The 25,409-nt window shown below is 40.4% G+C and overlaps 2 protein-coding genes across 8 annotated transcripts in view; one reads left to right on the top strand and one right to left on the bottom strand.

The window, feature by feature from the left end:
* Son (SON DNA and RNA binding protein) overlaps positions 1-14,595 on the top strand; it is a 34,766-nt gene extending 20,171 nt beyond the window's left edge. Inside the window, exons 7-12 of one of the 3 annotated variants that reach the window (XM_059277603.1) lie at positions 4,991-5,101; positions 6,128-6,244; positions 10,183-10,330; positions 12,722-12,793; positions 12,905-13,020; positions 13,529-14,595. In XM_059277603.1, the coding sequence (XP_059133586.1) occupies positions 4,991-5,101; positions 6,128-6,244; positions 10,183-10,330; positions 12,722-12,793; positions 12,905-13,020; positions 13,529-13,687 (723 nt within the window). In that variant the 3' untranslated portion in view covers positions 13,688-14,595. Of the gene's footprint in view, positions 1-4,990; positions 5,102-6,127; positions 6,245-9,477; positions 9,558-10,182; positions 10,331-12,721; positions 12,794-12,904; positions 13,021-13,475 lie in introns of those variants that run through there. The other 2 variants (XM_059277604.1, XM_059277605.1) reach the window with 2 other exon arrangements.
* Positions 182-25,289, bottom strand: Donson (DNA replication fork stabilization factor DONSON). 5 transcript variants are annotated; one of them, XM_059277612.1, is made up of 13 exons: positions 24,962-25,289; positions 24,409-24,486; positions 23,201-23,246; positions 23,043-23,125; positions 21,191-21,369; positions 20,298-20,476; positions 18,971-19,049; positions 18,770-18,874; positions 17,951-18,149; positions 16,480-16,692; positions 15,315-15,460; positions 4,808-6,231; positions 182-1,229 (listed from the first exon to the last, which is right to left on the bottom strand). In XM_059277612.1, the coding sequence occupies exons 1-11, from the start codon at positions 25,265-25,267 to the stop codon at positions 15,323-15,325; spliced, it is 1,605 nt and encodes a 534-aa protein (XP_059133595.1). In that variant the 5' UTR covers positions 25,268-25,289; the 3' UTR covers positions 182-1,229; positions 4,808-6,231; positions 15,315-15,322. The 5 variants fall into 5 exon arrangements, with proteins under 5 accessions (XP_059133595.1, XP_059133592.1, XP_059133596.1 ...); XM_059277609.1 differs by having other exon boundaries at positions 23,043-23,246; positions 24,962-25,285; XM_059277613.1 differs by lacking the exon at positions 24,962-25,289 and adding an exon at positions 24,561-24,936 and having other exon boundaries at positions 23,043-23,246.
* Positions 25,290-25,409: the final 120 nt, after the last annotated feature.

Raw genomic sequence — 25,409 nt, 5'->3', positions numbered from 1 at the left:
AGAGAGGAAAAGGGTATCTAGTTTGGAACAAGTTTAGTGCTCCTCTACTAATCCCCAAATCGGGCTACTTCCACATCTCAGGAGGGAGAGCTAACGCGCACATTTGTAGCTAACTTAATCTTCTTGTAGTAGTCGGATATAAACCAGGTGAGGGCTGTACAGAATTAGATGTCCCAATATATATGCTTTCAGTAGTTTATTACAGATTATCATTTAAACAGTTGGGAACAGTTGGGAAGACTATAGCCAGAGAGAATCTCCCATGTAGCAAAGACTTAGAAATATAGAATTCTGACATTTTCTTGAGAAAATGATTATAATTTTTAGCTTCTGCTGAATCATGGGGAAAATGCTTAGTGCATGTTGATTATATTTTTTGAACAAGAAAGTTTACTTAAAATTTATGACTGCCATTTTCAGTCTCAACATTGGAAGTGATGCTGTAGCCTCTTCTCCCGCCAGAGGTTAGATTCTAATTAAGCGGGCAGTGTTGAGAGAAGACGGAAACACTGAACCAAAGGGAACGCCCTACCAGTGGGTCAGATGAATAAAGCGTAATGTTTCCTGGGAAGATAAATGCAGAGTGAGACCTGAGCTCCTTATCTAAAGATCTAGTTGCAGAGTATAGACTAATGAAAAGAATTCCAAACTTTAGGAAAGGACACGATTGTTTTGCTTTCATATATGTATTTCTGAAGCAGTGTTAAAGACGCCTAAGAAAGGCTGACAATTGATACTACTACTACTCAGCTTGTTACTTATTACCATCTAAGTGTACTATATTTGTAGAGTTGATGTCCTATCAGAGGAGCACTGACCCTTCTGGTTTCAGTGGGGCTTCAAATGAGTTTTTTTTTTTATTTTTAAGAGTAATGCAAATTTTTTTTTTGTAAATGTGAGGTATTTTTAAAATCCTTTTTTGTTTTAATTTTAATAAATATAACTGAAGTTTATTGATCTTCAGTCTTGACCATAAAACATTTCAGCAAAGATGACAGAATTTATCTTCACAAGGGCTAAATATCCTTGTTGTCATCCCTAATCCCACAACTGTCTTGCACGTGAGTGTGCTGACATGACACGGACGAAACTGCGTAAATCCATGTTATGGAAAACAACTCATCAGATGGTGTTCCCCTCTGCCATAGCATCGTCTTCCTTCCCAGAAACCAGCCAGCAGCATCCTCAGTAAAGAGTGACTACAGAATTTTCACGATACTTGTGTGAATCTGATTTATAAACAAAGAAAGTTGGAGAATTAATGTTAAAAAAACCAGTCGCCAAGGACAGTTCTTTACTAAGGTTAGCAAAGGCTCCTGGATAGATTAGAGGTAGTATACATGCACAAATGGTGTAATAACTATAGTCTTTAAGCAGTGTATTAGGTTTGTTTATTGGCTCCTGTCTACATTCTAATAGCTAAAATTCTCTTGAAATTGGAAACTCTTAGCTTATGAAGTTTATCAAAGCTAACTTCTTGGAAAAGGATGGAAATTGTAACCGGGTGAAAGCATAGGTTCTTGAATTATAATACTACTAGATTGTACAAGCCTTGTTACTTACTCTCCTTTTCCCTAGATTTTTATAGGCTGATAACCTTGAATTTCTCTGAAATACTTACATACAAGGAGAAAAATATTAATCCCTTTATAGTAACTCAATTATGGTATAGAATTTTGTATGATAAAAATATTCATATTTCATTTGAAAAAGTGACTTAGGGATGTTCTAGGTTAATGTGCCTTTGCTTTTTGAAGTTGACGCTGTTTTTCATATGAACTGGTGCATTTTAATAATTTTTGTTAAGTATTATTAATGCTTTATAGGCTGGATATTTTATCTTTAGCTGTTTTATTAGAGTTTCTTTCATGCCTTTTGAGATAACCTGCAGTCACCTGTGTAGAAAATAATTCAATTTAGCCCTTCACACTTACCTTTATCTCTTTTCTATCAATCACTGACATTCTGTAAAATTCTTAAGATACATTTTTTGTTTATAGAAATCACTGGGCTTCACAAAAGGGGAGAGTAGAGTGAATGGATGAGTTGAAGTACAAAGTATGTAGAAGGGACTTAATGAATCTATGTGTGATTACGGGACATGAAATGTGGTGACCTGATGTCAGCAGTCTTTAGAGGAGCTGTAATCTGCTTTACATAAGGATTACAGAAATGGGATTGCTTTTTTTTTTTTTTTTTTTTAATTAATGTGAGAATTGTAATTGAGGACACCATGTGTACATTTTTTTCCTTTTAGGCAAGAGGAGTTCAGCATTTCTGCTCTAGTACCTAGAGTAGTGCCACCACTCAGTCACTTTGCAGATGTGTATTTTATATACTGGGAAGCATACTGACCTGTTCATGTGTCAGTGGAAAAGAAACAAAGCATGTTGATATTGACAATAGTGTTACAGATTTTAAAAAAAAATCTCTTTCTTAGTTTATAGAGGGAGACCTTGGAACCTTTCTCATATTTCTTTCTTTTGAAAGGCCGGTTAAGATTTTAAAATATTTTTTTTCAATGAAGCAGTCATCAACCACTAAAGTTCTCAAATGCCAAGTGTTAACTGTGTGTGTGTTTTCCCAAGACAGGGTCTCTCTCTCTAGCTCAGGCTAGCCCAAATCCATGTGCCTCTGCCTCCTAAATGCTGGGATTACAGCTGTGTGCCACTATGCCCAGCTACCTGTTGTATTTTATGTGTTTTAATTAGCTATGTAACATTTGATCTGATCCTTGAATATTAATGCTTTGGGAACTATAGTAACTTAACCTTTTATGTTTTAGCATATAATATGAATTAACCAGCAGAGCTATATTCCAACCTAAGATAATCTAAATTATCTCAATTTTGAGTATATTTTCACATTAAAAATAGCCTAAGTAAATTTTTGGTATAAACTTCCTGTTTATTTGCTGAGCCTGTTGAAAAGTATATGCAAATGTTTAAAAGTAAAGTATTAGGAAATAGTTGTAATTTATTTTAAACATCAAGATTATTATATTAAACATGCCTTTTATAATGAGACATAGATTTAATAAGAAGTAGTATAAATTTAATATGTAAATATTAATATGAAATAGTACTGAGACTTAAGGGAGTTTCATTTGGGGAATAGAAAGAGTATTTAGGTTATTTCTTGATAAAGTTTACAAGAAAAATGTGGTAGGTAAATAGGCCTGTAAAGGATAAATTATATTTTTTTGTTTTACTTAGATTTAGTTTTTGGAGCTAAGTGTATTTTTATGGCTACAAAGTTGGAACTATATGTTGAAAATTGGAAGGTTCTGATTGGAATTAGTAGACACATTTTCCCCAGGGTCTTTCAGCATTTAGTCTTTTAAGAATAAAAACTTAACTTAGCACCCATAGGTTTGCAGATTGCTCTGAAAACAAAGTCTAAGAAGGCTAATGTGATTGTGTGTGTCTCATTTGGTTGTTTGGTGGGTCTACACAAACAAAAATATCTACAAGGTAATTCCACTAGACAGTTTAGATAAAATCCAAGGTAGGCCTAGGAAATAGAAATTTTGGTCTGAAACAACTATATTCACAGTGAAAGACCCAGGAATCACGTGGAGCAGATTTGAGTCCCAGAAGTCAATAGTAAAAGCAAAAGGTGACTGTAGTATTCTGGTGTGACTTTTACATAGGCTGTCTTAACTTTTGTAGGCCTTAAGAATAAATAGAGCATGGATAATACTGTTAACTAAGCAAGTGAGAGCTTTCACTGACATTAAGTAGTCTAATAGGCACAAATTATGTTTAATTTCTTTTTTGCATTATAAGCCAGAAAAGTATACTTTTTTTTAATGATTTAGTCAAAGGAGTCTTGGACAATTTTAATCAAGATAACTTAGAATAATATATAAGTGAATTTGAAGTTGGGAAAAGGACACTTAGTCCTTATACATTATTACTCCTGAAGCTTTGGTATATAGATTTATTTTTGTAAGAATTATACACAGTACACAGTGAAATTATTGCTAGCTTCTATTTATTTAAAAAAAAAAGCTGTTTTACTGATATATGTTTGCAATATCCATGCAGAACCCATGTATGTGAAAACAGTAAGTCCTTCTATGAGATAAACACTTTATAAAAAATTTGTTGTGCAGAACAGCTGGAAAACACTAGTATGTTAAATGATACTAGTTTTCATTCTGTGGTTTAGCCCTTAAACCTGACAGCTGAGAATCTGCTGTAATGATGTCATCTGCTTAGCACAAGAGGCTGTGCTTTCATTGTCTAAGAGATCTGGGATGCTGGTGACTTCCCTCACGTGCTGACTACTCAACTACAAGTGCCTCATGAGACCTTAGCCTAAGTTTTCAAAGGTAGACGATAGGATTTTTGGGGGAGGACTTAAACACTTTTAAAAATCAGTGTTATTTCTAGATTATGGTAATAAATATATGTACATTCAAAATAGCTGTATATTAAATACAATTTTTTAAGATTCTGGGTTTGTAGGAGCAAAGCATATCCATGCCCAACTGTGCTTTTGTGAAACCTGCTGATGAGTAAAAAGCCATGTTGACTCTAGTGGTGGTCTGCTTGCTTATCCACAGACATTGCTTACTACTCCTGGAAGTTACGCTAATAATCAAGTAGAGTAAGGTGAACTGATAAAAGAGCATAGCATAATACAATATTTATAGCCATTCAAAACTACAATCTATCTAAAGGCTACCGATAATGAGTTCATAATGAAACTCAACAGTTTTAGGTTGATACTGTAGAAAATACACTGATGAAATCAGAATTTGGACTGAGTTCTGCCTCTGAATACTTGATAACTAACTTACCTTAATTGTCTTCTATTTTCCAGGAGTGCCCTCTTTGCCTTTCGAATCTTCTCATTTTCCAAGATTCTTAATACATAGACTGTGGTTTATTTTTTTACATGTAGCATCTAAAGATATAGAAGCACCCGAGAGAATTAGGGGACTCTGGTAATTTGGGATAATTATCTATGTTTTCTTTCTTAGCCTGTGGACATCTCAACAGCAATGAGTGAACGGGCACTTGCTCAGAAGAGACTCAGTGAGAATGCATTTGACCTTGAAGCCATGAGTATGTTAAATCGAGCTCAAGAACGGGTATGTGGCTTTTTTAATTTTAAATAAGAATTTCACTATATCTAAATGGCTGATTCATTACAACACTGGTTGTAAGGAACCATTATCATTTTCGGTTGTGTTAGTTGGGACTGGACTCAAAGACTATACATGCTGTTTCATACTTGATACTTGTTTTACTTTGTTCTGTCTTAGTAACTGACTTACTTTAAATAAAAATGACTTAAACCTAATAATGAAGAAAATGTTTATTGTATACTATGGCAAGAACTATTTATTGAGAACAAAACAGAAAATATGTCCTGCTCTCAGAGTTTATAGTCTGATGTGCATATAAGTGCCTAGAACAACTCCATGTAGTACTACTATTATTCTCCATGTTTCAGCTAAGCAAACTGAGCTACAACAGTAGTCAGCTGACGCCCACAACTAGTAAGTGGAATTGGGGTTCATACCCAAATAATAATGAATCCAGAGTCTGCTTTGAACAGGAAGGAAACAGCTTTTCATTTTATGCTAAATCTATGTAGGAACAGTTTAGGTAAGAAGCAACATTGCATTAAATGCAATATGAAAGACACCTGATTCTGTCTATAGCACAGTAGGTGTTGATGAGTGATATGGTCTACTTTTTCTGTTTTTGACCATTTTCTACATTATCCCTTGGATATAATATACAGATTATTATTTAACAGGAATCAGTCAAAGATCTGTCATGACATTTTTAAAGGCATTTGTATGAGAGGTCAAATGTCAAAGGCAAAGATCTTTGGCCATACATTTTTCATAATATCTGATATTTTAAAGAATGAGTATTACAGTGATAGTTTTAGACAGAGACATGAACTTCATACCTTCTTCTGCATTAGTAGATTTCACTGAATGCTGTAAAACTGGAAGACTTGGGAAAACATTGAACTTTAAATATATCATTATTTGGCTATTTTAGGAACCAAACCGTTTCTCCTCAGTGAATTAAACCACCAGTGTGGCACTTTTCATCAGATCAGTAATTTTACTTAATGAAGATGGCTTCTTTTTCTTCAGATTGATGCCTGGGCTCAGTTGAACTCTATCCCTGGGCAGTTCACAGGAAGTACGGGAGTGCAAGTCCTGACACAGGAACAGCTGGCTAATACTGGTGCCCAAGCCTGGATTAAAAAGGTACACAGACTATCAAAAAATACAAAGCTAATTTTTTTTTTTTTTTGATAATCATACATTAAAAATGCAGAGGCAAGTGACTAACCTAAGTTCCGGAGTAAGTTTGCTATGTGTATGCTCCAGGATGGACACTGAAGATGGGCTGAAATCCTGACACAATACCAAATGCATACATTCGGCTCAATAGCTACTCACTTTATATCTGGAGGTGGTTGTTTTTCATATTTTTTGCTGTTGGTTTTAGTGGGGGTGGTTTTGCTTAACTGTTTTGAATGCTAACTGTACCAGGTGCTGTTCAGAATATTCCGCAGTTCCTGTTGGACTACTAACCTAATCATTTCAGAGCAGTGGTTCTCAAACATTTTCATCACGGGATACTTTATTACAGGTTTAGTTTTGGTGGATCACTACCCCTAAGAGCCCTTTGCCACCCTAATATTCCATTCCTCTATCCTTGTCCTCTCATTACTGCCTGCACCCGCTTATGAGTACCTTTGCTCCTACCTTCCTTTATGAATTCTAGCCCCAGGTCCCTATATGGTGGTCAGCTATTAGATGCAATTAAGCGGTTGGGAGGCCCTAATTAATACTGCATGTGGTAAACTTGCCATGGGACTGGAAGGGGGCTGGAGGGTGGCTGGAATGTGGGGTGGGCAGTTGTGAAGGGGGGTAGGTGGGTGGGATGGGCTGGAGATAACTATCTGTGGACCACCATTTAGGTTCTGGTGGCCTCTGGTGATCCACAGGCTCAATTTGAGAACCACTGACTTCATGAAAAAACAGGATATATAAGACCTAAAATCAAGGGAGAGGACGGACATCTCATGCTACGAAGATGTAGGTGCACCCGATCTCAGATTCCTGCAATGAGATTTGTCAACTCTACCTACGGCTACCTCATTGTTGGGGGAGTCTTAGGTGGTTAAAGGGGGGCTTTCTGAAGACATGACATCTGGTGAAGGGCTGTGGTTTGGTTGGATGGGTGATGAGAAATTTGTTTCAGGAGTACTGGCAACAAACAGCAGTGCTGAACTGGGAGGCTGCGTGGTCTCTTGGATGGGGAAGGTTTCTTTGTCCTGCTGTACTCCTGACTCCTTGTGTGATCGTGGGCAAGTAATTCCTTGGAATTTCTGTCTCCCAAGTGTCACGTGGTGTGGGAGACAGGTTCATATCAAAGCCTCAGACAGTGGTAATCAGTGATGTGATGGGTACCTATTACCTGTAGAATTGGAATGAGTGCTAGTCATGGGTGAGGTGGATTTTTCAAAAAATAAAATTTTGGTTGCTTTGAACAGTTTTATAGCAAGCATTACCTGTGATTCTCTTATTAACAAATTAATATAAGGTATCGCACATCTTCATTGTGCTTGCCTTTTTCCTGTTAAATAGTTGCACGAGTATGTACCTAGGCATTGGTTTTGGAAAAAGGGGATAAGCTAGCAGTATTTTTAATGATTGGATTCATTTTATATAGTAATACTTGGTATAAATTATAAAATAGTTAAAAAATAGCTCTCATCTTAGTGGGAAGGATTACGAGTTTACTTTTTTGGGACATGGGACAAGCAAGTTGTCCAGAGCTACACGTTCAGTCCTGCTTCACTCATCTGTCTTGAAGCTCAGTGCTTGGGATTGCAGGAAGTTAGACATGAAGTGTTTTTGAATGTTTATGCTTGTAATAGTTCATGTGCATTGCCAGGTAGAAGCTTCTGGAAGGTTTTCTACTGTGAAATGTGCTGCTCTGTGTTTATGTATAAAGAGCAGATAAACATAAGTGAATTTCCAAGGTGAGTCTTCACTTAGTCAAGTGGCTCCCTATGTACTTAAGTACTAATGTTTACTAGAACCTTTAAAATGATTTTGCTGTACATTTTATGTAGAATATAATCTGGGAAGCAAATTATTTTGATAAGTTATGTGTTCATCAGACTAAGCTTTACTTTATAGAAGAAATTAACTCTCATAGGAAAATGATCTTATGTAACGAATTGCTGGAGAATATCTGCTTAATGAAAACCAGAGGAGCATTATTTTATTAAAGTAGATAGGCCGGTACATTTAGAAGTCATTTGGCAACTGAAAATGTCATTGGTATTTATCATAAGTACTATCTATACCCATTAATTCTGTTTGGGAAATATGGAAATGGCCATTTGGTCCAGCACTGTCCTGTATTAAAAACCATAGGGAAACACCAACCAATACCCTCTGTGTTCTTTAGTTCTTTTTTAGAATACTTTTAGATTAAGAGGAATATTTCATTGATATACTCATTTATCAGTAAAACATTTAAAAAGTTAATTGATTTTAAAGGGCCTTTATTTTCTCAAATGATTTGGGATTTGATTTCATAAAAATGTTGGTTATTGTGGTCTCACTAGATTAAGACAGATTTTTACATTGGATAAAGGGGTAGATGCTAATATAACAGCAAACAGTATTGGAAAATTGGGCTACTGGGGATTTCTATTGTACTCTGTCTGTACAGTTGCCTTTTTTTTAGGAGTTTCCTGGAAAAGAGGGAGACGAACCTGGAAGTAAGTAGAGTCACTCTAGGTGTGTAGCATCAAGGCAGTTGATACCCCAGCATCAGCTAACTTTTCTCTTTATACGTCCACAATGCATGGCCTGCACCAAATAAGGAACTGAACCAGGGGTATGTTTTTACCTCCACAGCTGCCTCCTTCCATCAGAGCACCTTGTTGAACTTAATGTCTAGTCACATGTCACTGGAATGTTTTCTCCCCAACATTTAATTATAAAGCTGGGAAACAAAGCTTATATATTCTACTGCAGTGTAAAAACATCACTTTTAAGTATCAACTTACTGATAGAAGGAAAAGTAATGCATACTTGCTTGCTGAGCTACCAAACATTTGACTTTCTGTAATGACATGGTATATATTTGGCAGAGAACATTAGCCTAAAATGTTGTAATAATTGGAAATAAAACAGTTTAGAGATGCTTCAATTAAAAAGGAAAAAAAAAACCCACATAGATCAACAGCAGAATTCATAGTGCATTGATACCTTTTTAAAGAGGCACTGGACATTTCTCAGCTGGAACATCCAAGACTGCTGACCGTGCTAATGCACACAGTTGTACAGCTTAGGACATTAAGTGGTTTGCTGCTTTGATGGAAATTATGGTTCAGTGGGTTGGATACGAGAGAGATGATTGTTCACAGAATAACCTGTGAACTTTCACCCCTCTGTATGGAAACTTGTTTCAGGGCCAAATCCTTGTAGCTGTCTTCTTGCCCCGGTCAGTGCCAGCCGTACTATTCACAACACTGCTGCTACCGAGGCCTAGGTATGTAAACATTTAAGGAGTTTTTTAAGTCTTTTAACATCAAGCCAGGTTTTACAAGAATTCAAATTTGGTATACTCAGGGTATTTTATGTACTTATTTTCAACTTACTACATGTAAATTTACTCTTTCATAGGGATTTTCTAAGTAAAAATTTGATACTTGCTTTATAGTAGAATGGGGAAGAAAACTGGATGACAACTGTATGCTTCTTCAGTGTGCAAACTATTCTAAAATAATTTCTAGGCTTTATTCATAAACGAGGTATACCTGAGATCCTAATATTGACTGTTTTAACATTGCCTTCTTTTTATTTTGCAAGCTAAGAAGAGATACCAGTGAACCTAAATAGTGGACGGAAACAGGAGTGGCTCTTTTGTTGGTTTTTTTTTTTTGGAGGGGGGCACCAAGGGGCGAGTGTTAAAATTGCCATTTGACTTTCAAATTGTTGGTAATTATCATTAGAACATATGCTACAGAGTGTATTGAGCATAGAAGAAGAATTTAAATTTAATGCTACTTCAGATCTAGAAGTAAAGTAAGATTTCTTTTTCTTAAGTTACCATTCACTTTGTAGTTCAGTTCTAACTGTAAAATGGGGGCCTCTTCCCTTTTTTCTTTGGATAGGATCAGTTCTTAAGAGCAGCCCCAGTAACTGGAGGAATGGGTGCTGTCTTGATGAGAAAAATGGGCTGGAGAGAAGGAGAAGGGCTAGGCAAGAACAAAGAAGGGAATAAGGAGCCCATTCTCGTTGACTTTAAGACAGACCGGAAAGGTAAGTCTTTCTGAAATTTCGACCTGGTAAAATGGGTTGAGTCGTGTTAACTTATTGTTGACCTTATTTTGGTCCTAGTGACCATGAACTGGAGACAAATAATGAACAGCTCTTGGCTAGAGAAACCTTTAACACATTTTTCACACATAGCAGCTGATTTCTATTAATGAAGATACAAGTTTGAACTTTGAAATGACAACTTGCATTGTGTTAGTTATTATGAAAACCTGTGTGAGTTTTGAATAAATTTAAGAAAAAAATTTCTTTTGTTCTTAATGGAGACCACCACACGCCCCCCCCCCCCTTTTCTCTTTTTTTTCTTGCTACATTTATTTATGGTTTGTGGGTATAGGCATGGCAGGCACCCTTACCTGTGGAAGCATCATCCTGGTCCATTGTTTGGTTGTCTGTTTTATTTTTTAAAATGATTTATGTATGTGGATGTTTGGTCTGCATGTATGATTTTGCAGCTTATATATGTCCAGTGCCCATAAAGCCCAGCAGAGGGACTAAAGTTACAGATGGTTGTGAGCTGCAGGGATGCATGGAATCAGGGTCCTCTCAAAAGAGGACTGGTTGGTGTTCCTAACCGAGCCATCTGTCAGGCTTGTTTGGTTGTCTTTTGAGACAAGATCTTGCTGGGTCTTGTCTGGCCTTGAACTTCCAGTGATCTTCTTGCCTTGTCTCATGAGATCTTGAATTACAGGCCTGCATCCTCACTGTCCTTGGCTCATTTGTTTGTCTTTATTTCTAAGGTGTGATTTTCTTTTTTCCCTCACATCCTTCTTAGACACTTTACATAGTTTCTTAATTTCCTATTAGTTTCTACTCCATAAACCATTTTTGCTTATCTTTTTAAAGTTTAGTATTTGTGTTGTAGGTTAAAGCATAGATTAGCTGTGGTCAGCAATATTACTTCTTCATTACCCTCCTGTTTGGGCTCCTCGGAATTGTTACTGCTGGTAGCTCTTTTAGAAATGTGCACATAGTAACTAAAGTTTACAGCTAGCTAGTAACATTCAAAGTAGAATCACAACAGGTTGGTAGCTCATATTACTTGTTTAAGTAGGCTTAATCTTTTAAGATAGGGGCCAAGTGTGGTGGTGCATGCCTTTGATTCCAGCAGAGGCAGGCAGGTCTCTTTTTAAGTTTGAGGCCAGCCTAGTTTACAGAGCAAGGTCTAGGACAGCCATGGCTATGCAAAGAAACTCTATCAACAACAACAAAAACAGCCTTTATTCAAGCACTCTGGAGGCAGAGGCAGGCAGATTTCTGTGACCAGCCTGTTCTATATAGTGAGCCCCAGGACAGCCAAAGCCACACAGAGAAATCCTATTTTAGAAAAAACAAAACAAAGACTTCTCACACTCTTGGATTACAGGCATGTGCTACCAGGCCTGAATTTTAGACACTGGATTTATTTTGAAGTTCAACAAATTTCAGTGGGTGTGAAAATAGACTTTTCTGTGAATCCAATTAATATTGTATAATTCTAGGGAGCCTCCACATTGAAGTTACTCAACATAATGTGTGGATTTTCAGATAGTGGTTGTTTCCTAGAACAGGTTTGAGGGAGATTTATATACTAACAATGGAGTGGCTGAGAAGTTTGTTGTTTAACGACACATGGAAAGTGGGAAAAGCACCGTTTGGGGGTTTACAGCATTACTAACTAATTTCTATGTAGTAAATTTCTATAGGGAGGGGGTTACATTTGTTAAGAAATCAAGTTATTTCCTATGATAAATGGGCTCATCATTGGGGCACTTCCTTTTTCACTGTGTATGCCTTTGTTTTGTGGGGATCAAACTCTTATTAACTTTATAACCTAATTTAAAAGATGAATTTGTAAAGTTACTTGCAGTTAGTAGCCAACTTTTTTTAAACTTGTAGGAAAAAAAAGACAGATGCTGACAGTTACGTGACACTTCTCTTGAGTGCTCACACATTGTGTGCACTTACATGGAGGTTAAAGGTCAATATCCTGTGGTATTCCTCAGGCACCATCCACCTTGAGTTTTGAAACAGGGTCTCACTGGCCTGGAGCCCACCAAATGATTGATATGCTGGATGGCCAGTAAAGCCCCAATGCTGGAGTTACAAGTGTGTGCCAACACAGATGGCTTTCAAAAGTGGGGCTGAGGCTCAGATGCTTATTACGGCAGTGCTTTGTGACTGAGTTGCTTCCCTAGCCCCTTAAGTATGTTTTCATTGGTATGAGTATACAGTAAAAAATTATGTACTGAAGTGGGAAAACAGAAAGTCCCTTTTGATATAAATCTACCGAGTATTTTATTTGAAGGCATGAAGGTTTCAGCAGTGGGAGGTGTTTTTCCCATCTATTACAATAAAAAAAAATAATAATCTTATAAATTTGGCTTTCTTTTAAAGGTCTTGTTGCAGTAGGAGAGAGAGCACAAAAGAGGTCCGGGAACTTCTCTGCTGCAATGAAAGACTTGTCAGGTGAGAACAAAGCCTGCTGAGTTCTTCTTGCCCCCCTCACCCACACCTTGAAGCCACAAGTTGTTGCAAAGTTGGTGGAAATCTTATAACTAGTTGTTTTTCTCTCTACAGGCAAACATCCTGTGTCTGCCTTGATGGAAATCTGTAATAAAAGAAGGTGGCAACCACCTGAATTTCTCTTGGTCCATGATAGTGGCCCTGATCATCGCAAACATTTTCTCTTTAGGGTAAATATAAACTTACATACTAATTAGAGGGTTAAGGGATAAGTGTGATACAACTAAAGTGGGCTGTATCTGTGGGTGGGTTACAGATGTGCATGTGTGTGGGTAAAATGGGTTTTTAAACTTAAAAGGGGACTTTAATGTATAAATAAATGGTCTTTTAGAAAATTAAAGGGGAGGGAGGGCGGGCATGGGCAAATTCTGGCTAACATTTGGTATTTTCTAGGGGAAGGTGGGGGTAACTAATATTTTTATTAGTGCTTTTTATTTTTAAATGTGGAGACCTGCACTTACGTTGCAGTTTCCTTTAAATCATTTACTGTTTCTGGGCTGAGATTAATTTTTATATAATTTGGGGTTTATAATTTATAAATTAATTTTAGAATTTAGTGAAAAAGTACAAAGCTAATAGATATTAAAGTTTGATGCTGTTCTTATTGTATGTTTTTCTTGAATAGGTATTGAGAAATGGAAGCCCTTACCAGCCCAATTGTATGTTTTTCTTGAATAGGTATTGATAAATGGAAGCGCTTACCAGCCCAGCTTTGCCAGCCCTAATAAGAAGCATGCTAAAGCCACAGCAGCTACTGTGGTTCTTCAAGCAATGGGCCTTGTACCAAAGGACCTCATGGCTAATGCCACTTGCTTCAGGAGTGCCTCACGTAGATAGATTGAGGTTTTATATTAATCATTTCAGATAATTTTACTCTGCATCACAATGTATTTCCTCCTTAATGTTGTAAATATTTCACAATTTAAGACATTGTGTATAAAAAGCAATCTGTACAAACATCTCCAGGCTTTGGTTTTTGTACCATGGAAATTGTATTTAACCATACAGGGTTTTGGTATGTTTATATTGTTTACCTTAGTGATGTATTTGTTTAAGTGGCTAACATCAAAACAACTGTTTGAAGGCATCAGTAATATTCAGTGTGGAATGTTAAATAACGCTTTTATACTGTATTTTGTACTATGATGTAACTCCCCTTCCTATGGCTAGGCTGCTGTAACACTTGCCTGTAATCAGTGAAGGGCTGTGCACCTTGTACTATTTCACAATGGGTTCTGCTGGACAGATACTGGGCCAGTGTTATTAAGGTAATGAAGCAAGATCTGTTCCACAGGGCTAATGCCACCATCTCCCCTTAAATTTTTGTAGAGGTTATGAAAAGAAAGTGATATGTTGTGTCATGATCAGCACTAAATACTGCATTCCCATTAAAGCCACTTGGGTCATAAGAAGGGAGTCAAAATGGAAGTCCAACTAGAATTTTACTTCAGAGGCCAAGTACATATTTAGTATGGCTTGAGTTGTGATATAGTTTTACTTTGATGTGCATTTTGAATTTCAGCTACACCTAGATAGACGTAAATAATAAAAATGCTGTAACCAACTTATCTAATAAAAATTGGCAACTAGCCACTATTTTGTTGACTATGAGAAAGTTTAAGTTTATGTTAATTTTTTAGGGTCTGATAGAATATTCATGTGTATTACAGTGGTATTCATATGCTATGTCTCTAAACTTTATTTTCAAAAGCTTAAGGCCCAAATACAACCTTCTCTGGAATAAATGTGGTGTCTTATTCTCTGGCTTTATGCAACACATATAACTTAAGTACTACTATTTGTTACCCAATACTTGTGACTTCTATGCACGTTTATTTAAAAATGCTGAATTTTATACACACATGCAAACACACAGACTACCTGAAGCATACTGAGTACTAAGTTGCCACGACTGACCAACACTTAGGTACAAAATACCCTAGGGTCTGACAGAACATGAGTGTCCTGAGAAGAGGAACTAGAATTAGAGACAATGCCGGCATGGAGGCATCAGCAGTCAGCTTTGCAGTCGTGTCTCCACAGAACCTGTTGCTGGTCTAAGGTCCACCAGATACTTTCCTACCATCACTCTAAATGAAGTAATGCTATATACAGGGAATCTCAATTTCTCATTTGTAATGAAACACTTTTAATTCAGGTTTCTACTCAGGTTACAATTAAGTTGAAGGGATATAGAATTCTCATTCAAGTTATCTGAGGTTTAAGGAAACAGCTTACATCTTCAGATCTGAAAAATGTATGAAAATAATAAAAGCAAAATGTTGATTTTTAAACCTAATGCTAATGCATGTAATAAAAGTTAATGTAAAAAGTTCATGTTTAGAAACATTTCAGTATTTTAAAATATATTCTTCCAAAATGAACTTTTAAGAGGCAGAGGCCTAAGAATCGTCAATTTCCTTCCTTGCTAGGAAGCTTTTCCTCAGTTTCCCTTTAGGCTTACTTTGGTGTTCAGGATCTCCAATTAAAGATGTAGTCACTCATTTCCACATTCCGTAAGGATGACTTCCCCAGCAATGGTATTTGACTGAGCTGCTCCAGGGTTTTGGGGTGCAGCCCACAATTAGCAAGGTCCTTATGATCAACTTTCTGCAGAAATACAAATCCACATCCATAAACACATTAGTTCTTCAACACTGAGTTTTTAATAATCACCATAAAGACAGGCAAATAAATGGCTCATTCACTTCATAAAATCATGGCTACAAGTTGATCCTAATAATTTCTATAGTTTGAAAAAACTAATAGAATCTTATTTATTTTTAGTAAAAACTAGTAAGTCTATTAAATGTGACAGGTACCAGGTCAATGAAGAACTGTTAAACTGGGCTAGAGAGATGGCTCAGAGGTTAAGGGCACTGGCTACTCTTCCAGAGGACCTGAGTTCAATTTCCAGCAACCATATGGTGGCTCACAACCATCTATAGTGAGATCTGGTGCCCTCTTCTGGCCCACATGGACAAATGCAGGCAGAACACTATACATAATAAATATATACATCTTAAAAAAACAAAACAAAACCAAACCCAAAAACTTAAATTTTCTTTACAAAGTCTAAAGATGGTTAGACTTCCAAGGAAATGAGTTACGTAGGCCTGGGAGATAGTTCAGTACTTGAGCACTTGCTATGCAAGTGACAACCAGAGATGCTGGGCAGACGTGGAACACCTGTAATTCCAGCCTCTGAAGATGGAGTTTGCAGCAAGCCAGCTGGTAAGACTAGCCATGTGAGTGTACTCTGGTTTGATTAAAAGACCCTGCCTTGATGAATAAGGTGGAAGAGGGATGCAGTACAAGTCATCAACCCCAGGCTTCCCTGTGTGTAAGCACTCCCCACTGGTGTGTCTAAACCCACGCAAAACTGCAAATAGCATACACATAGAAGAAAAAAAAAGCTGTAGTAAATTGTGTTTCCATAAACTACAGAGGAATCAGGCATTACTAAACTCAGTTGTGAGGGCAGTTAGTACTTTTTAGGTTTTGGAATTTTTTACTATTGCTTGAATTCCTTAATTCATGACTTGCTTTCTAACTTGATATAAATTTGGTCTATCACAAGTGACCTTTTTCCCAGCAAGCGAATACAAGCTACAACTGAGTCTACTTACTCTATGCAGGTCTGTATCCAGTGGCAGGCAGACATTGAATACAGCAGTAGGCTCATGTGCATACATCCCAGCAGAGAAGGACCCTCTTTGTGAAGATCGGAGTAGCATGGTCACAGAATGCAGAGCATGAGGCATGATGGGACCTGTGATCTCTAAACTAAACTGATCTCTGTATCCAGAAAGAGCGTGTGTCTTGACATTAATGCTTCGTGCCTTCAGAAAATTGAAAGAAAAAGACAATTAGGATCATACCTCACTTTGTCCCTTAGCTGAAGATGTGTTCAGTATATTTTTATTTGGGATTTCTTCTGATAAGAAACAGGAACTACTTTTGTTTCCTAAGACTACAACATAATACTTTACATGTTGCTTCAATTCCCCATTTTTGAGAAATGTCACTATTTTTGGATATGTGATTGCATTGGCACATACATGAGATGGGATTAAAGAACTTTTTCTTAAATGACAAGGGAGGATGTGAACCCTCAAATGTTTTGTTACCAGTTACAATTTATCCAGTATGGGGGAAAAAAAAATCACAAGGGTCACTGAACACAGTGGCTCACGCCTGTAATTCTGGCCCTTGGGAGGGGATGCCAGGAGGGCCAAGAATTCAGGGTCATCCTCCACCACAGTGAGATTGAGGCTTATGGGACCCTGTCTTAGAGGCAAACAAGTAAAAGGGAGCTGACATAATTCCTGTGTTTTCACGTATATATGTAAAATGCATATGTATTTTGAGACAGGGTTTCATGTAGCGCAGGAGATCTCAAGTAATTTTTATTTTTAATGGAGAAAGCAAAAATAAAACCACTGGGAATGTAGCACAGCATACAATGTTTGCCAATATGCCCCAAACTCCTGGTTCAATCTAAGTGCTGAAAAACAAAGTCCATAGTATGGTAGAACAATTAGACATTTTCAAAGATTTATGTGTATAACTTTTTTTTTGAGACAGGTTCTCACTATGTAGCCTTGGCTATCTCCAAACTCATTGAGGATCTGCTTGCCTCTGCCTCTGAAGTACTGGGATTGAAGGTGTGGCCATCACATTGTGCCTGATACCTGTAGGGGTAAGAAGGCCATCAGACACCTTGGAACTGGACTTACTAATGGCTGAGAGCCACCATGTTGGTGCTGGGAACCGAACTTGGGTCCTCTGCAACAACAGCAAGTGCTCTTGAACACTGAGCCATCTCTCCAGGCCCTGCCTAAAATTATTTTTTAAAAATTAAAAATTTGAGCTAGGCATGGTGGCGCATGCCTTTAATTCCAACACTCAGGAGGCAGAGGCAAGTGGATCTCTGAGGGCTTAAGACCAGAGTGGTCTATGTAGCCAGTTCCAGGACAGCCAGAGCAATACAAAGAGCCTGGTCTTTCTAAACGCAAACCAAGAACAGAAGTCCAGAGCGCCTCTTTAAAGAGTGGAACTCTAAGAACTGGACTGCAGGGGAAGGAGGCGTTTGCTCACCTTCAGCATTTGCATTGAGGCACCTCGAAAGGCTACTGGGGATAAAAGGGTTGGAGGGAGGCCTGCCTGTGCACCCGAGGTGGCAACTAAGCTCTTGCAGTTGATCAAAAAATTGAGCAATGTGAAAGTGTTGAGTCCTTTCACCAGCACGACAGACTCAGGCCTGTGATCCACTTGTACTTCATGTTTTTCTCTCAGTCTGAAAAATGACAATCAAGGAAAGAGCAAAAAAACAAAAACCCCATGCTGTGGGATGTATGGCAAATGTGTTGCTAATTAATCAATAAAACACTGATTGGCAGGAAGTATAGGCGGGGCAAGGAGGAGAATAAAGCTGGGAAGTGGAAGGCTGAGTCAGAGAGACACTGCCAGCCGCCACGAAGAGAAACAGCTTGTGAAGATGCCGGTAAGCCACGAGCCATGTGGCAAGGTATAGATTAATGGAAATAGATTAATTGAAGCTGTAAGAACAGTTAGCAAGAAGCCTGCCACGGCCATACAGTTTGAAAGCAACATAAGTCTCTGTGTTTACTTGGTTGGGTCTGAGAGGCTGTGGGACTGGCAGGTGTGAGAGATTTATCCTGACTGTGGGCCAGGCAGGAAAACTCCAGCTACAACCCCACATCAGTGCAGATAGCTGCCTGGATTCCAGATGCCCGGGGGCTCCTTGTCCCATTTCACAAGTTTGAATGAAATGCTGGCCATCTGAATGTGGCAGATAGAAACCAACAAACACTTTGTACATGACCAACATGAACTGTCTTTACTTCAGTGTTAAACCAGTAACTCCATTGAGGTTCTTAACAACAGAAAGGATACAGCTTGATAGAGATCGTGTCTGGCTTTTTAATTTGATCTTGCACACCTATCTCTTCCAGCCAAGACAAGCTCTCCTCTTCATCTTCATCGCTGGCCGCTTGCTCCCTAGGAAACCGCTGGTTAGAGGCACACATTCCCAGAGTGGGTGCTTTTAGGAACTCAGAAATTAGTGAAAAGGTAAAAGGTTATGTAATCACATACTCCTCGTACTCCAGGTTTGCTTCTCGTACTTTCTTCTTACAGCCACTTTCTTCTAGCAAAGGCAGAGAAAATTCAATACCTGCATCAGAAAAGAAAACTAACTCGGCTTTCTTCAATTAACCAGTGTCCCACTATTGGGGTATCCAGATGACGTTTTCTATTGAAGGGTCTTGTCTCTACCCTTCCCTCCCTCTGCTGACCCACTAGCTGACAGGCTAATCCGGCTTCACAATTATTAAAGGGGGAGGTTAGATAATGTGAACTCTCAGAGAATCTAGAACTGGTGAGATGCTTCAGTAGGAGGACTCTGCCAAGTCTTAAGACACCTAAGTTCATGTCCTGGAACTCCTATGGTGGCAGAAATGATTGTTACTCTAACCTCCACATGTGTGACACGGTGTGTGTATGCCCACAGAAACACACACATGCACACAAAATAAGATATAAATGTAAAAATGTTTTAAAAAGCAAAATATATTCAATAAGACAGTGACTTTACTTTAGAGGTAAGAAAAGGAACACAGCAGGGCGGTGGTAGCACACGCCTGTAATCTCAGCACTTGGGAGGCAGAGGCAGGTGGATCTCTGTGAGTTTGAGGCCAGCCTGGTCTAAAGAGCTAGTCCAGGACAGGCTCCAAAGCTACAGAGAAACCTTGTCTCAAAAAACCAATAAAAAAAAAAAAAGAAAAGAAAAGGAACACAATCAACTTCCAGCTACATTTGAGAGACCCTTTTACCAACAGGAAGAAAGAAAAAAACAACTCTGAAAAAATGCACTACATCTCTTAAAATAATATTGATAACCAATTAGTAAGAGACAATTCAAAGTATTTTTAAAATACCTTATTTTGCTGGGCAGTGGTGGTGCAAGCCTTTAATCCCAGCACTTGGGAGGCAGAGGCAGGCGGATCTCTGTGAGTTCGAGTCCCAGCCTGGTCTACAGAGCGAGTTTCAGGACAGGCATCAAAACTACACAGAGAAACCCTGTCTTGAAAAAACCAAATACATATATCTATCTTATTTTATGTGTATAGGTGCTTATGTCTGCGTACCACTGTGCCTGGTGCTTAGAGGCCAGCAGAGGGCACTGGATCCCCTGGACCTGGAGTTACAGACAGGTTTTAGCCATCATGTGGGTGCTGGGAATCGATCCCAGGTATTCTTTTTTTTTTTTCAGAGATGAGGACCAAACCCAGGGCCTAGCAAGCGCTCTACCACTGAGCTAACTCCCTAACCCCGATCCCAGGTATTCTGTAAGAGCAGCCATCTCTCTAGTCCCTAAAGTCCAGCATTTGAGGGATTCTCAACTTTAATCCTAAACCATTACCTTCATTTTTCATAGCTTCTCTTAAACCTCTAGTTGTAGGAGATATGAGTGCTGTGACCACGTCACTTCCTGCTAATCCTGCTGCCCGGAACAGGACAGTAAACTGATAGGTACAAACGTAGAAAAAGGGGCAAAGCTTTGTCTTCAACAGATTATACAAGGAAGTAAAACTCACAGACCTGTGAAGCAAAAGAAATTTTTCAGGTGTGAAAATACTTTAAACTTAATTCTGCATAACTTAGCTTGACAAGTAGATAAAATCCTAACATAAACTTTTCGAATACTTGAATGGAGTTTCTGCAGTTGTGAGGCTTGCTTTAGAGGACTGCAACTGCGGAGGTTCAAATGCATCTACCTTTGCTTTAGAGGACTGCAACTGCAGAGGTTCAAATGCATCTACCTTTGCCTTAGAGGATGACTGCGGAGGTTCAAATGCATCTACCTTTGCTTTAGAGGACTGCAACTGTGGAGGTTCAAATGCATCTACCTTTGCCTTAGAGGACTGCAACTGCGGAGGTTCAAATGCATCTACCTTTGCCTTAGAGGACGACTGCAACTGCAGAGGACTCACTCTTTAGCACGGTGTGGATGGAACCAGGTGCTCTTTCAAGCAAAACTGGTAACTAGTTGCAAACTCTGAGCAACTTCTGATGAAAAAAGCCATCAACTGACAGGAAGCAACACTGCGGACTTAGGCTTATCTATTTATCCATGACAGACACTAGACATTTGATAGTGATGAAGTCGGGAAAAAATGTGAGTGAATTCAATCCATTACTGACAGTGTCTGACAAAGTCCAGAAACACACAGAGCCATTTACCATTAGTCCTTCCCATATCACCCACATCCTAGAGAATCCTCTGGAATGCACACACTTCTCCACTGATCTTACCAGTCACTCATTAAAGTATGCTGCAGAGTCTCATCGTGTGACCATGGGCTTGACTTTCCCGCCATTTTCCTATCAGCTCCAATGCGAGGGAACAGCGGCAGCCACGAAAAGGCAGGGTGGAGCCAGTAGACAAGAGTCTGCTGGAAGGCACAACGCAACTCAGTGCAGAGTCTGGGACCCTAAATTCCAGGGGGAGAGTGGGGATTTTACTCAGCAGAAAGATAAAAGTTCATTGGAGACACTGATATCACTGACATATCATATAATCCAGTATTTTAGAAGATGAGTTGGGAGCAGTGGCAGAACACCTTTAATTCCAGTACTTGGGAGGAAGGCAGATAGATCTCTGTGAAGCCAGCCTGGTCTATATAGTGAGCCCCAGGAAAGCCAGGGCTACGTAGAGAGAGCTTGTCTCAAACACTCCCTCCCTGCAGAAAATTTTTTATTTTTGTTTTTCCAGACAGGGTTTCTCTGTGTAACAGCTCTGGCTGTTCTGGAACTCACTCTGTAGACCAGGCTGGCCTCGAACTCAGAGATCCGCCTGGGTTCCGAGTGCTGGGATTAAAGGCTTGTGCCACCACTGCCCGACAAGATTTTTATTTTTAATTGTATGTGTGCCTACATTTTGAAGATGGGTTCTCTGGAAGAGCAGTAGGTTCCCTTAACCACTGAGCCATCTTTCTAGTTCACAGTCTTAAGAATTTTAATACTTTTTATAAGGAAATATTAGCAACTGTCACAGAGGTTAAAATGCAGCCGATCTTTGCTTTCTGGACAGCAAACAGTGTGTTGAACTATTCATCAGAAAGAGCACATATACAGAGACAGGACATTCTGTCTCTGCCTTTCCTGAGGCATTCAGATGACGGGAGGAGGGATGTGCATGTAGGGAGTACTCATGCTCTTCCCATAGGAGAGCACCAAATTAACTGCCAGGGAAGAGGATCCTCCCCCTAGGAAAACAGTCTCAAAAGTAGTAAACCTGGGTAAGTGTGAACTACAAGTCATCTTGAGTTATTGAGAAATATGTCTCAAGTTCTATTTCAGGTAAACCTTTACAACCTAGTTTGTGTTGATGAGCTGCTTCACGGTAATTAAATTACTCTGAGATCATCCCAGAACTCATGAATTCTTCAATGTATTAAGAACCAGAGTACGGCTGGGTGTAGTGACATACACTTTAATCCCAGCACTCGAGAGGCAGAGGCAGGCTGATGTCTGTGAGTTTGAGGTCAGCCTGATCTACAGAGTGAGTTCCAAGAAAGCCAGAGCTACAAAGTGAGACCTTGTCTGGAGGAAAAACAACAACATCATCAACAACAAACCCCCCCAAAAAAACCCCAGAGTATGTCCTAGGTAAGAAAACTCAGTAAAAAGTCATCAGCTATTGTAACTCAATAGCTTTTGATGTTTTCTCAAAAGCCTTACAAAAGGATGGTTTGGATAAAACACTGCCTGTCTGTACCCCTGATGGACCCTTTGGAGAGATGACTGTCAGCTTTTGCAGTCTATACCTGTCAGAAGACCAGCTTAACAGAAAGCAGCGTGTGGATGTTAGGGGCAGATCCTTCTACATTCAGTCTGAAACACTAACAGACTAATGCGCTGGGGTGAGGCTCAGCGGTTAAAAGAACCTAAGTTTGGATTTCCTGTGAATACCTGTAACCCTAGCACTGAGGAGGTAGAGACAGGAGGAGCACTGGGGCTTGCTGCCCAGCAGGCTAGCTAAAACATGTGAGCTCCAAGCTCACAGAAATCCTGTTCCAACCGCGCGTGCGAGCACACGCACACGCGCGCACATACACACACACACACACACACACACACACACTTCATTTCGGGCATTCATTACCTGTATACTCTGGGGTAAAGTAACTTCTGCTGCCCTACAATGCTGGATAAGACCTTGGGCTTCTTCCTGTGCTTTCAAATGATCTGCCCAGGAAAAGGGTTGAGAAGAGGTGAAAAGGAGTCGGGTTTTAATACTCCAGTCCGCAGGTAACTCAGTACCTTCTGAAGAAGTCGTATCTGATTCAGAGAATGATACATGCTGACTCTTAGAAAACAAAGAACACAAAAATTAGAACTTCCAGAAAATTCTTTCACTACAAAGATCCTAGTTACTCACTAAATGTCAAAACTCACAAATGGCCTAACACTAAAAATACATTCCACCTGACAAGTCTGAAGGAGGCAAACCAAGCCACCTCGAGACGTCTCAGGCCACTGAGCCTCGGGGTTTGCCCGGAAGGAGAGAACCCAGGGAGTGAACGAGCTAACTTTTAGAGTTCAGCGGGGCGCTGCTGCAGGGTCCCAGTTCACTTGCTAGTTTTTACAGTTCTATCTAGTACTACAGACCACAAAGGAGAAATGCTCCCAGTATTTAAAAAGTATCTTGTAAGCCCCTGAATCACTGCGAGCACGATCAAGCTCCTCCTTCAGGTTAAGCAACATTGGTAGGTTTTCCTGAAGTTGAAAAAAAAAAAAAAAAAGGGAGACTACAGTCAAGCTGCTGTTCAAGTCCATATTCTCCACATCGTAAGGATTCCCTCAAGGAACATCGTAGTAAAGTATCTTCCAGGGGACTGCCTGCGGAAGACTGTGTGAAAGCCAGAACGGCTCTTGTGACCTCTTCGAGCCTGTCCCCACTGGGGCACACGGTATCTGTCCTAACTGTGGAGGCCCAGTGTGCTCCACATGCAGGAAGGAAGCATCGGCAGCTTTGGCCCCACAGCCCACACCTATTCTCACAACACCTGTACGGAAATGATTGCCCACGGTTCTGCTTTCGTTTTGGAGACAGGGTCTCATGTGTTCCAGATCTCAAATATCTGTGTACTGAGCATGATCTCAAACTTCTGACAAGCCTTCCTTCTCACCCTGTTACGTGTGACGCTGGGGATGCAACCCAGAGGTCCCTGCATACTAGGCAAGCATTTTACAAACCAAGGTAGCCCCGGACTTCCAATTTGTTATTGAAACTAATTTTTCAAGCAAAATGCTACTGAGAAGTGCGTTTCTTAGAAAATACATTCTAAGAATGTATTTAAGAAGTATTACCTGGGCTAGGCCATCAAGAGGGCTCAGCAGTTAGAGGCGCATGCCTCTGAGCTTGACTGACTGACTACCTGAGTTCAACCCTGGTACCCACACGGTGGAGGGACTGGCCTCCACATACACAACTCTGGCACACACAATAACGTAGCTGGGAAAAGTACCTGGGACAGTTCGGTGACAGTTCTTTCATGAGACGCTTCCTTCCACAGCAAATTATTTTCTCCATTAGAATCTAAAAGCTGAGGTTAAAAAAAAGTTGTCCTTTTAAAACTTAAGCGGTGAGGGAACTTGCTTTAAATACGTCAGGCCTCACCTGGCACACCGGTCTCTCAGGAGAGTGGGGGCTCAAATCCATAGACTACCAACGTTTGTTTCACTTCAGTGTGCTGGACTAATCAAAAGGGGAGGAAAGGCCAGACCGACACGTTTAATAACTGATGATCAACACTTGTCAATTCTGACCCCTGCATCCTCAACAGTCCTCCACGTCCACAGTCATTTCCAGTGCCCGACTGAACGGAAGGATGGTGAGAAGGCAGATTCTAGTGCCGGCCCACGCGAGCCGCCTTGCAGGATGGGGTGTTCCGAGGACTTTTCCAGCCACCTTCCCGTGTGGCTTCGAGGCCCCCGCCCCCACCTCAGGACACCGGGCTGCGGCGGCTGTTCGCGCCCATTCCCACCGCTGAGCCCCGGCCGCCCCGCGCGGAGACTCACCGAGGCCGGAGCTCCCTGCGGACCACGGGACGGCTCCTCGCGGGCCTCGTCGGCGACCCGCGGCCGGTTGTCCAGGCGGGCGAAAGGGTTTCTGCGGGGCACGGCCGCGGCGGCGCCGCCTCTGCCGCCCGCGGTCGGGAAGGGGCGCAGGGGCAGCCCGGCCGCCAGCGCGGCGCGGCGGGGCGTGGGCTCCGGCAGCGCGGAACGCACGGCTGCGCCGTGGCTCCGAGACCTTTTCCGGCGGAGCCGCACGATCTCGGGCGGCCTCTTGAAGCTGGGCGAGTAGCCGGGCAGCGGGACGGCCATTGCGCAGCGCCGAGACGGCCCTGCAGCCCGGCCTGCGCTTCCCGCGCGCTCCGGCCCCGCCCCGGCCCCGCGCTGCTCGCCGACTGGAGGGCCCAGAGGCTCCGCCCCGCCGCGGCCCCGCCCCGCCAGAGCATGCGCGCTT

The sequence above is a fragment of the Peromyscus eremicus genome, chromosome 12 (assembly GCF_949786415.1).
Source record: "Peromyscus eremicus chromosome 12, PerEre_H2_v1, whole genome shotgun sequence".
NCBI classification, from domain to species: domain Eukaryota; kingdom Metazoa; phylum Chordata; class Mammalia; order Rodentia; family Cricetidae; genus Peromyscus; species Peromyscus eremicus.
This window is presented reverse-complemented; position numbering and strand designations above follow the sequence as displayed.

Bases quoted from the DNA above. Each gene is read 5' to 3' on its own strand.
- Donson (XM_059277609.1), bottom strand. From the start codon at position 25,267: ATGGCCGTCCCGCTGCCCGGCTACTCGCCCAGCTTCAAGAGGCCGCCC. The intron at 23,247-24,408 runs GTACTTTTCCCA...TTGTTTTCTAAG, and splicing joins CTGTCACCGAACTGTCCCAG to AGTCAGCATGTATCATTCTC. The intron at 19,050-20,297 runs GTAATGGTTTAG...TTTCTGATGCAG, and splicing joins AGAAGCTATGAAAAATGAAG to GTATTGAATTTTCTCTGCCT.